Source organism: Eulemur rufifrons, chromosome 21 (genome assembly GCF_041146395.1).
Source record: "Eulemur rufifrons isolate Redbay chromosome 21, OSU_ERuf_1, whole genome shotgun sequence".
In the NCBI taxonomy this organism is placed as follows: Eukaryota; Metazoa; Chordata; class Mammalia; order Primates; family Lemuridae; genus Eulemur; species Eulemur rufifrons.
In genome coordinates this window covers 20,435,304-20,447,517 of record NC_091003.1, presented here as the reverse complement: position 1 = coordinate 20,447,517, position 12,214 = coordinate 20,435,304, and the positions used below count along the sequence as shown (strand labels likewise).

The window sequence follows — 12,214 nt, the reverse complement described above, 5'->3', positions numbered from 1 at the left end:
CATGAGAAAGCACGTAGATTTAATTAATTCACTTAGCTGCTACACGGTATTCATATTTTTTTTAATTCCATTTTTCTATTGGGGAATATTTAGCTGCTTCTACCCTAAGACACAACCCCGCAGTGCCTATTCTTACGTACGTCTCACTGCGCACACGGGCAAGAGTCTCCACAGGGTCTGTGGCTGGAGGAGGAATTGCTGGCTCCTAGGAATGTGCAATTGTGGAATTGTTAAATGCGGCCCAAATTGCTCCCCAGCGTGCCTATGGCAGTTTCCACTCTCACCAGCAGGGTCTGAGGTTTAGATTTTCCACATCCCAACGAAGACATGGCACTGTCTAGACATTTTTTAATTTTTTCTGGGGTGTTCAATAGCACTGAATGTCCCTCATTGCTGGTGAAGTTTCCACGTGTTGATTGTGGATTTTTTTTTTTTAAATATGAATTAACTGTTCTTAGTCTTTTGTCTCTGTTTTTTTTCTGTTGATCATCCATGATCCTTATACAAGATGCTAATCCATTTTTGGTTAAAGATTTTGAAAATATCTCCGACACTATGGATAATCACTTCACTATGTTTATAATGTCCTTTGGTTAATAAAAAGTGTTTTCTAATCACCGGGGTGTGGTGGCGGCGTGTGCCTGTAGTCCCAGCTGTTCTGGAGGCTGAGGCAGGGGGATCACTTGAGCTCAGGAGTTTCAACAGCAGCCTGAGCAAGAGTGAGACCCCCGTCTCTACAAAAAATAGAAAAATTAGCTGGACGTTGTGGTGAGCAGCTGTAGTCCCAGCTACTCGGGAGGCTGAGGCAGGAGGATCGCTTGAGCCCAGGAGTTTGAGGTTGCTGTGAACTATGATGATGCCACTGCACTCTAGCCTGGGTGACAGAATGAGACCCTGTCTCTAAAATAATTAAATAAATAAATAGTATTAAAAAATATAGTCATATTAATTGATCTTTTTTACGGTTTATGCTTCTATTTCTGAAGATATCTTTCCTTGAGTTCATAAAAATATGTCCTATTTCTTAAAAAGTTCTAAAGTATTGCTTTTGACATTTTTAGGTCTTTAATCCATCTAGATTTTATTTGGGTGTATCGTGCGAGGTAGGAATCTATTTTCGCTTGATATAGATAAACTTTGTTTCATTTCATGAAGAGTTCTTTCCTACAGTTAGCATGTATGCCTGGTGTTTTGTGAGCTCTCCATTCTGTTTCATTGGTTTGTCTATTCTGCATTAAGGATATATGGTCTTAATGGTGGGATTTTGGTACCTTATAGGATAGCTACCTTGCTTGTCTTTAAACATTGCCTGTTTTCTTGATACTTTAATCTTCTCATTTAACAAAACCTATTGTGATTTTCATTGGAAACACATTGATTTGTAAGTTAGTCGGGAACAACCGCCTTTTTATATATTGAACCATTGTATTATTGCATATGTTGACTCTCCCCATTTATTTATGGCTTTCAGTAATATTTTATTAGTTTTATCCATATAAGTCTTGAACTTTTTTGTTAGGTTTACTTTCTGGAAACTTACAATTTCTATGGCTATTATGCATAGAATATTTTTCTATATTCTGTATTTTAATTAGTAGTTATGACACATGGGAATACTATTGATTATTGTGTGTCGATCTTGTATCCTGCAAACTTGCTGTATTCTTATTTTTCATATTTCATCTATAGGCTCTTTTGGATTTTCTACATTGAGGATCTTAGCATTTGAAATTAAGAATAGTTTTGCTTCTTGACTATGAATTGGAGCAACAAAGAGATCTCAACAATTTCAAAGAAAAAATGTTACACTTTCTATCTCTTGTTTCTTTTTCTGACTGTATTTCATTGGCTTGGCCTCCAGTATGAGATGGAATGGTAAAGGAGATATTCGACATCCTTTTCTTGTCCCTGACCTTAATCAAAGTGCTTCTAAAGCTTTGGCATAGACACATTTGCAGTGTGTGTTTGGTAAGTACAGTCATGCATCATTTAGTGACGGGAATATGTTCTGAGAAAGCAGATTAGGCAATTTTGTCATTGTGCAAACACCATAGAGTGAATTTACAAATCTAGATGGTATAGACTAGTACACATCTAGGCTATATTGTATTGCTTATTGCTCCAGGGCTACAAACCTGTACAGCATGTTACTGTACTGAATACTGTAGGTAATTGTAACAGAATGGTAAATATTTGTGTATCTAAACATATAAAAGGTACAGTAAAAATATGGTATTGTAATCTTATGGGACTTCCATCCTACGTATGGTACATCATTGATCAAAATGTTATATGGTGCATAACCATAATAAGGTTCAATCAGCCTTCTTCTATTTGTAGTTTTCTAATATCTTGAAAAAATGTTTTATTGTTCAATTTTGTCATATGCTTTTTCTGCAATTGTTGATAATCCTATGACTTATCTCATTAATTTATTAATGTAGAATAGAATATTTTAGATACTATAATGTATGCTGACATATTTCTCAGATAAATCCTACTTAGTCATTTTTTTTTTAAATACACTGCTCTTTTGGATTGCTAACATTTTATTCAAGATTTTTGCAACTGGGCACATAAGTAAGATTGGTTTATAATTTTCTTCCCTTAGAATATCCTTGGCAAATGTTGTATTAACCTCATGAAATGAGTTTGAAGTTATTTCTTAAATAATTTTTATAAAATTTGAGTCAGATGGTTCTCGCAGATTTGATACAATTTGCCTGTAAATCCATTTGGGTCTGGTTTCTTTTAAGGGGGTAACGAACACATTTGATTGCTGTCTCAAAATTCTGTAATAATAATTGAACACAAATTCATATATTATTCTCTTCCTTATTGAGTAAATTTTGGTAACTAATATGTTTCTAGACATTTGTTATTTCATCTGACTTTTCATATAGGCTGGCATAAAAATTCTTATTACGGTGTTTTCTCATGGTTTTAAAAATGCTACTGTATCAGATTATTTTCTTTTTCAATCATATTAATAATAATGTCCACTTTTGAGCGTTTTGTTGTTGTTGATCAGTCTTGTTAGAAATTTGTCTGTTAATCCTTTCAAAGAACCAACTTTTGTTACATTGTTTCCCTGTCTTGTATTTATTAGCATCTGCCCTTATCTTTGTTTCTTTTTCCTTCTTCTTTCCATTGGCTTAGTTTATTGTTCATTGTTTAGTTTTTGCATCAAAATTTTTAACTCTCTTTCAGTATTTTTTATTCCCTGTAAAATGTTTTTTAAAGTACACTTAAGATAATGCCTTCACCTTGAATTGCTACTTTAGTGCCATCCTCACATGCTGTTTTGTCGTATCTTTTGTGCTTTCCTCCTTTAACTTATAAATTATTTATAAACTGAGTTCCAAGTTTATTAACATTTGGGATTATCCAGAATAACTTTTTACTGTTAATGTTTAATGTCATTTGGACAGATAACATGGTAGAATGCATAAGATTTTTTTTTTCTTTGAAATTGTTGAGATCTCTTTGTTGCCCCAGTTCATGGTCAAGTTGAACACATTATTGAATGGAAAAGACGGTAGCTGCTTATTAGGAATAGGGTCCTAGACATGGCAAATTGATCAAGCTTGTTAATCTTTTGATTTCAACATTATATGCAAATATAAAAGCATAAACCATAAAGGAAAATTTTTAAAATATATAATTACATTTTTAAAAATTACCTCCTGTTAACGTTGGCTTTGTCTGCTTGATCTAAGAGAGTCCTGTTATAGTCCTCCTATCATTCTGGTTTTACTGAGTTTTGCTAATAATTCTATTATAGTTTCTCCTCGCATATTTTGTGGTTATATATTTAGGTGCACCTGACTTTTGTATTGCCTTATGTCCTTGGCAGATTGTTCCTTTGATTCTGATATAATGTCTCTTTTCTCTATCAATGATTTTTGCCTTATTTTATTTTGCTTAATTTCTTTTAGTTAGTTTTCCTGCAAGATCTTTTTTAAAATCTCTTCATTTTTAACCTTTCCGAATGTGTGTATCTCTGTGTGGGTTCACATGCTTCCTTTAAACATCTGGATTTTTTTTTTTTTTTCTGAGACAGAGTCTCACTCTGTCACATAGGCTCGAGTGCAGTGGCATCATCATAGCTCACCTCAACCTCAAACTCCTGGGCTCAAGCAATCCTCCTGCCTCAGTCTCCCGAGTAGCTGGGACTACAGGCCCATGCCACCATGCCCGGCTAATTTTTTCTATTTTTAGCAGATATGGGGTCTTGCTGTTGCCCAGGCTGGTCTTGAACTCCTGACCTCAAGTCATCCTCCCACTTTGGCCTCCTAGAGTGCTAGGATTACAGGCATGAGCTACCACGCCTGGCCTACAGCTAGAAATTTTTAATTCAGTATTTTAGTCTCTAACTTTTCATAGGAAAATTTAATTCATTTACATTTATTATAATATCTAATATATTTGAAACTATTTGTATTATCTTATTTTGTGGTTAGTATTTGTTGTTTTCCTTTTTTTTTTTTTTTTTTTTTTTTGCTCTTTCTTTATTGCTTTCCTACTTTTGGATAGTATTTTTGATGTTTCCTTTTGTTCTATTGCTGGCTCAGAAGCCACAAACTATATTTCTATTCTTTTAGTAGTTATTAATACATTTTAAGGTAATTACTTAATCATAATTTTTTTCTAATATATTTTAATTTTCACAGCAATGCTGTGGGATAGGTATTATTTTCTTCATATAAATCAAATAAGTGACAATCAGGGAGGTAAAGCAAATTACCCCGGATCATATAGCCAGTTAGCACCCTGAATAGATTTTAAATGAGGTCTATATTATTTAATAGTCTGTAATTTTTAAAACCTAACACCATTCTGCTTAGAAGAGATAAGGTCCAGTTAGGTAGAACCATACTTGAGTAGACTATCTTTTTTTCATAGTGTCATCAGGCAGCTCAGTTCTGGCATTCTTTTGTCATGAAACCTTTGGCAACACACATTCTTTCTCCAAGCCTCAATTTCCCCCTTTTTAAAGTGGCTTGATTATCCTACCAGCATTTCTAGATCATATTTTAACGATGCTTCGGAGAGTTCTTTGACAATGGACATTTAACAACCGCCCCAAATAATTTGCCTTTATGATAAATGGTGAACCAATTGAGATTTGGATATAGTTTCCCACAGCAACACTAAACATCATTCAGATTTATTGGTTAGTTATTCACCATCTTTATCCAACTTTGAATCTTTGTGCTGCAAAAGGGGAACTCACAGAATGACATTTATTTCTCATTAACCTAATGAGGGGTTTTTTTTTTTTTGCCCTTCTCTCTTACAGCAATTCATTATAAAGGGGAGGATGACTGGTCTGAGATTTTGTTGTGAATTTTGTTTGCAGTGCTCTCTCTCTGAAAAGGAGAGGGTGCCAGCATTTTCAGGGGCTTTCTGGCAGTGAAGATTGTAGAATTGGGGCCATCTCTACAGCATGGTCAGCGCCAACATCAGGGAACGTCTCTGATGTGGGAATGTCTCTGATGCTGATTCACCCTACAGGAGAATCAGAGTCACTGTAGGATGTGTGCAGAGCACAAGCAGACACAAACACAGGAACCGTGCAATGCCCACTGCTTGTGTGTAGTCATGGTACAAATCTGAGCTCTAGAGTAAGCAAATCTGGGTTTAGCTGATAGTACTGGCTGCTGTGGTGTAGTGGTTAGAGGCTTTCATTCTAATGCTGAGCTGCCTGGGTTCAAATCCTTATATAGCCACCAAGTAGCAATGTGACCTTGGGTCGATCACTTGCCCTCTCTGTGTCACTTTTATGAGCTACCCCTCCATTTCCCCATGTCAGTGTATACTTAAGAGCCCTGGGTAACTTCTCTCACTCTGTGACCTGCCTCCACTGTGGGGTTTTATGTCCTCAGGTCAACCACCCAGAAGTGCACATACCAGACTGTTCCTCTCCTCTCTGTCTTTGCTCATGCAGCGCCTTCTACTTGCAATGCCTTTCCTGAACCTCCCCCGGCTAGGAGTAGCTATAGCTCCTACTTGCCTCTTCCACTCCGGCCTGAGCTAGGTGATGCTCCTCCGTGCCTCCAGAGCAAAACATATCTGTCTCATGGTATATTTTACTAAAATTACCTCTTTCCATCCAGAAAAGCTGGATTCGTATCCCAAGTCTGCCCCTTACTAGTTTGTGTGATCTCGGGCAAATTACTTCATCTCTGTAAAGCTTCAGTTTCATCATCTGTAAAATGGGACTCATCGTACTACACACCTCCTTGATTCGTCACGATGGCTAAATGTGTTAATCACTGCGAAGTGTTTAGAATAGTGTATGACACTTAGAAAGTGTCTATAAATGTAAGCTATTACTGCATTTATAAAGGCAATAATAATAATGTCTATTTTTAAGAGATTGTCACCGGAGTTAAATGCAATAACATGTGACAAAGAGCTTGGCATGATGCCCAGCCCACAGCTCAGTTTAGCAGGTGATGAGAGAGAGAGACCAGCATTTTAAACGTACCAAAGCCATACATCTCAGAAAAAGGGCTATATTCTAAGAACCAGCTCACTTTTCAAATAATTCAAAATCTGCAGTAGAGAAATAGGAATATGAAATCCAGCGAACTCATTCTAGGTCATCAGATGATACTCATAATCCTTTATGTTTGTAAAGCGCTTGACAGCGTACAAAGTGCTTTGTGATCCATTATCACGTCTGATCCTTGCCTTATCTCAACACGGAGGACAGGGATTTTTTTTTTTTTAACCTCTCTTTTTATAGACAAGACAACTCAGGTTCAGAGAGGTGGTGTGATTCAGCCGAGTTTACCACCATCAGCAAATGATAAGCCAGGGTTTAAAGCCTAGGTCATTTCATGCTTAACCCCACGTTCTTTCTAGAATATTCTGAGCATTCCAGGAAACAGGTAGCATTTGGCACGGAGGCACTGATTTCTAGGTGTGTGGAAACCAAGTCCCAGTGTTCAGGCACCTGCATCCTCTTTCTTTAAGACTCATCGTCTGATGTGTGGGGCTGTGTTCTTTCCCATGATCTTTTCAAAAGTCCAAGAAGGGGACCGTTAGTTTCTTTCAGGGACTCTAGCGCACTGTATTTTAAGTCAGTGCTGTTCCCAGAGGAGATGACAGGCTCTCGGAGTTTCACGTGGGGCCCCATGTAATCCTGTCCCTCCTCTGCTTTGTCTCAGCCTGTATTTTTGGCCACTGCAAGTTGTTAAGAAGTCTAAGGTCACACTCCTGGTGCCCAGTCCAGAATGTGGCTCCTTCAGGACCCACTTGACAACTGTCCCCTCCCAATTCAGGATTCTAGGGGGAGGAATGTGATCCCCTCTGGGTAAGGTCCCTCTGCAGAAAATGATCTCATCTGCCTGTCCTTAAACTGGCAAAGTGGGACCAGCTCAAAGGACAGAAAAGATTGCTAATTAGATCTTCAAAAGGAACATGGTTCCTATTCACTGAGGTGTAACATACATGCAGAGAAGCATGCCATATCCCACACGTACAGCTCAATGAATTTCCATAAATTCATAAAAAAGCACAAAATTGCAAATCAGTAATATTAATAACCCCCAGACGTCCCCGTCCTGCCCTGTCCAGCCCAGGGCTGTCCTGACTTCTACCAGCAGAACTGGACAGAAGCAGAGGGACAGGCTCTTACGAGATGAGGTGGGGTCATATTGATGACTTTGGTGCAAAAGATGGGACAGAATGACTTTGGGTCCATACAGGCTGTGACGACAGTATGGTAGCAACACTGTTTGTTGTACATTGACTCTGTGTTGGGATGCAGGATTTGAACCCAGGGACCCTGGTTCCAGAAAACCTGGCCCCTGGCCACTGCTTTGTCATCTGAGCTCACGGGCCTTCCTTTGGCTTCCAGATCGGCCATCGGGACTTTGACGTGGAGAAGCGTCTTCGGAGGGACCTGAAGAGGACCCACGCGCTACTGGCAGACGTGCAGCTCCTTCTGGGCACCATGGAGGACAGCAAGACGTCGGTCAGCAAGGAGGAGCTGGAGAAAGTGCACAGCCAGGTGGGTACCGTGGGGTCCCCTCGAGAACCGGACTGGGGAGGATGCTGCAGCCCGGGGAGAACCGCTCTCCCTCCAGGTAGGGGCAGGGCCGTGGCATCGACCTCCGACTTTCACAGATCTACAGAGAGATGGGGACATTGCAGGGTGGGAGCATTACGTGGCCGTGGCAGGTGAGAAGAAGGAGTCTAAGGACGCTTCCTGTCCCCTCCTTCAGAGCTGAGGCAGAATGTGTCTGTCTGGAGGGCTTGGGCAGAGCAGTGCCCTGGCCAGGAGGCCTGAGTGCAGCATCAGTGTGTGTGTGTGTGTGTGTGTGTGTGTATGTTTGGTGACCACCACGGCTAGATATGAACCACATAGTAATAGTGCCAGTAACGCAGAGCCAACTCTTAACAATAGCAACGGTGATGACAAACAATGGCCGTTGGCTTATTAGAATGATGTCGATCAAGACAGGATGTTGATCACTGACTGCCACTCTCTGGAGCCCTCCCCAGGTGCGGGGTCCTCTGTGCCCTCCCTACGTGCTGTCTCGTGGTGTTCTCACCACAGCGGAGTGGGGTGAGAATCACAGACTTCATTTCACAGAAGGCTGCGATGACCCACCCAAAGTCGCACAGCTCGAAAGTGGCAGTGTCGGGATTCGAACTCGTGTCTTCAGGCTCCACCATCTCTGGTTGCCCCAGAGGAGGGCAGGAGCGCAGGTCTCAGGATGGATGGGAGGTGCAGCCAGGACAGGATCTGGGAATCCCGGGAGGTGTGATGAGTGTGGTTTTTCCAGCTGCAGACTGTGGCCCAGGGTGGCTGGTGTCGAGAGGGGTGAGTGATTCTGCAGGGTGGCTCGAGCCCTGGAGAGAGACGTCCCAGAGCCAAATGATGTAGCGGGGACTCGGGATTTGCTGCCAGTCCCCATAGGGAGCTGAAAACACCCGGGGAGGCTCCGAGCCCTGTGGGGACGTTGTGCCCATGCATGTGGTGTTACCCTCTAAGTCACGCACGTCCCTTACCTGGGCCATTCTTGCTGAGCCCAAGTGCCTTCACCAGCTCCCTTCCTTGGGCGGCTGGCATCCCTTCTCCTCCTTCTCTGGTCTTGTGGCATCTGGGCTCTGCTGTGCCACATGGCCGGGGGTGGCTTTATCTTCACGATATATCCCCAGAAACTCAGACAGGTAGTCTGACTCCCCAGTGACACTGCAAGCTTCCTGGGGGCAGGAACTATGTTTCATTCATCTCTGCTGATGCTCGCTTAGTCTTTTGCACGTACTATGTATTTTTCTGTTGAATTCCATTGGCTTGTGCACCTCATTTATAGATGAGGAGACTGAGGGTCAGAGAGGCCCAAGGTCACACGGCCAGCCAGAGGCTGAGCCAGGCCTGGAAACCTGACTCCAAACCTAGTCCTCCTCTCTCATCCTTCTGGAGAAGCAGCTCACGATGGTCAGCAGGTCCCCAGGAAGGCAGCGGGAGGCAGCAGAGTATAGCGCCAGGTGTGAGAAACTGAGATTCCAGAGTTTCTGCTTGCTTGCACTCTCTGGTGTCAGTTTCTCTCTGTAAAACAAAACATTTCAGGTAGAGCTTACTCTCTTAACTAGATCTTAAACAAAAAACAACACAAAAAAATGAGAACTAATTTCAGATTTGGTTCGGATCTCACTGACCCAGGGCACCACACTGTATTCAGTTGTCCTGCTTGCTCTGTCTCCTGCGGTCTGGGGCAGTTTCCCAGGCCTGCCTTTTTTTTTTTTTTTTCATGACCTTGACAGTTCAAAGGAGAAATGACCAGGTATCCAGCAGAATGTCCCCCAACCTGGGATTGTCTGGTGGTTTTCTCATGACGAAACCAGGTTTATGGGTCTAGGGAAAGAACTCTGCAGAAGCGAAATGCCTTAAACCAGAATACATTTCAGGGCCTTTCAATCTTAAAAGTTCTACGATTCTTAGTCATCTCCTTTGTCCTGTTATCCTCTTCTGGGGTGACTGATCATCTTGGCTTATCCGGGAATTTCCTGGTTTTAGTGCTAAAAATCCTGTGTCCTGGGCAAGCCAGCGTGGTTGGTCACTCCACGCTCTGCATGGCCATGTCAGAAATCCAGAATCTGGCTGGGTGTGGTGGCTCACGACTGTAATCCCAGCACTTTGGGAGGTCGAGGCAAGCGGATCGCTTGAGGCTAGGAGTTCGAGACTAGCCTGGGCAACATAGCAAGACTCCATATCCACAACAAATTTAAACATTAGCTGGGCATGGTGTCATGTTCCTGTCCCAGCTACTTGGGAGGTTGAGGCAGGAGGACCACTTGAGCCGTGGAGTTCAAGGCTGCAGTGTGCTGAGATCATGCTACTGAACTGCAGCCTGGGTGGCAGAGCAAGACCTTGTCTCAAAAAAAAAAAAAAAAAAAAAAAAAACAGCCAGAATCACCGGTGCTTGAATACATCCCCTCACTTAATCCTCGAGGGGAGGCGATATTGTGCCCATTTTACAGATGGGACAATTTTGTTCGGAGGTGGCAAGTGGTGTGCCCTAGGTAACACAGCAGGTAAGTGGCAGAGCCAGGATCCAAATCCAGAGTTTGTGGTTCTAAGTGCAGAATGTGGGGGTTCTTTTGCCCCCCACTGTATCTTCTTGCCTGTTTGGCCGACCAGGTGGGCAGGGAAGCTTGAGCCTGCTGGCTTGCCTCGGGCGGGCAGAGGAGCTGTCCCAGTGCTGGGCCTGAGACGAGGCACCTTGAGTTTGTGCAGCCCCCTTGGTAGAAGGCCACGTGCCTGCCCACCTTCCATCAAAATGTTCCCGATTCCACGGCCCCAAGCCTCCCCTCCCCCCACAGGTTTCCTTCCTGAAAAGGAACCCGGGTGGTTTTGTTTCTTTTTTCTTTCTTTTTCTTTAGTATTCATGAGCATTCTCCCTCTGCAGGGTTAAAATGTGTGTTCTTGGGAAATAGTGGTATTTAATGAAGGCGCTTTGAGCCGAATCAAAGAGCATCATTCTTCTGAAAGTCCTTCTTCCTGGTCTCTGCATCCGGCTCCTATCAAAGGGAATCCACAGCCTTGGCTTTCTGTTGCTGTTGTCATGGAGATCGTTAGAAGGATGGGATCGCGTGGACCAGAGGTCAGGGTACAGTTGCTTTGGCTCCCAGCACACGTGTCCCGGATGCCAGAGTCAGAGCTAATCAAATAAAGCAGGGATGACATTGGGCATTGCCGCATCTCGCCTCTGTTGTATGGTATTTGTCCTTTGCCAGAAGGCTGCGGGGGATACAGACAGGGGAAGCAGACAGGAGGGGGAGGGGCGAGGGAGCTAACTGCCTCCAGCTGCGTCTTACGTCTTCCGTGCTGGGTGTGGTGCGAACAATTCCATTCACTCATTTATTCATGCATGGGGATAGACGTGGCACCTACTGTGCGTCAGGCGACAGGCTGGGTACCAGTACGGTGGTTAGTAAGACAGATGTCGTACCCACCCTGCTGGAACTTACACCCGATGGAAAAGAAGACAAACAATGACACAAATACACAAAATCATTCCGTACCTTAATTCGGGCAAGAAAGGAAAATAAACAGGGTCCCAGGATAGGGAACCGCAGGGGGTCTTGTTTAGCTTGGGAATCAGCTACGCTGTCCTGGGAGAAGGAGGAGCAGGAAGGGGCCGGAACGTGCAGGGCCTGGAAGGTTTGGATTTTATTCCAAAGGTGGTGAGGAGGCCCTGGGAGATTCTGAGCAGAGCATGACAGAGTCTGATTCACGTTTTGGAGGCTCGTTCTTCTGTGTGCAGAATGGACAGTGGAGGGAGGAGTGGGCGTCCTTCTTGGAGGCTGATGCACCCCTCTAGGCCAGAGGAAGTGGTCACCTGGGTTACGGGGTGCTGGTGGAGATGGCAAGAAGGGACAAACCTGGAGCCGATTTGGAATTGCCGGGACTTACAGATCAGGTGTGATGACAACAATTAAGTGTGCTATTTTAGATAATCGTCGCCATAGCCTTAGGAGCTGGATATGCCTATCTTTGACCCATTTTACTAATGAGGAGACAGACTCTGAGAGGGTGACTAATTTACCCAAGGGCACACAGCAATGTGTGTCCGGAAGCTGTCAATGCCAACGGTCCCGCACGCTTGCAACTTGGTTTACCCACTTTGGGTCCTAGTAACATTTATTAAGCACTTACTAGGTACCAGGCTTTTTCTTAGTGTCTTGGGGGTCC

General features: G+C 43.1%; 1 protein-coding gene across 1 annotated transcript in view; it reads left to right on the top strand.

Annotated features, from left to right (window-relative positions):
* MYO18B (myosin XVIIIB) overlaps positions 1-12,214 on the top strand; it is a 231,417-nt gene that overhangs the window by 133,639 nt on the left and 85,564 nt on the right. The window contains exon 33 of the mRNA XM_069497098.1: positions 7,871-8,023. Coding sequence (XP_069353199.1) covers positions 7,871-8,023 — 153 coding nt within the window. The remainder of the gene's footprint in view (positions 1-7,870; positions 8,024-12,214) is intronic.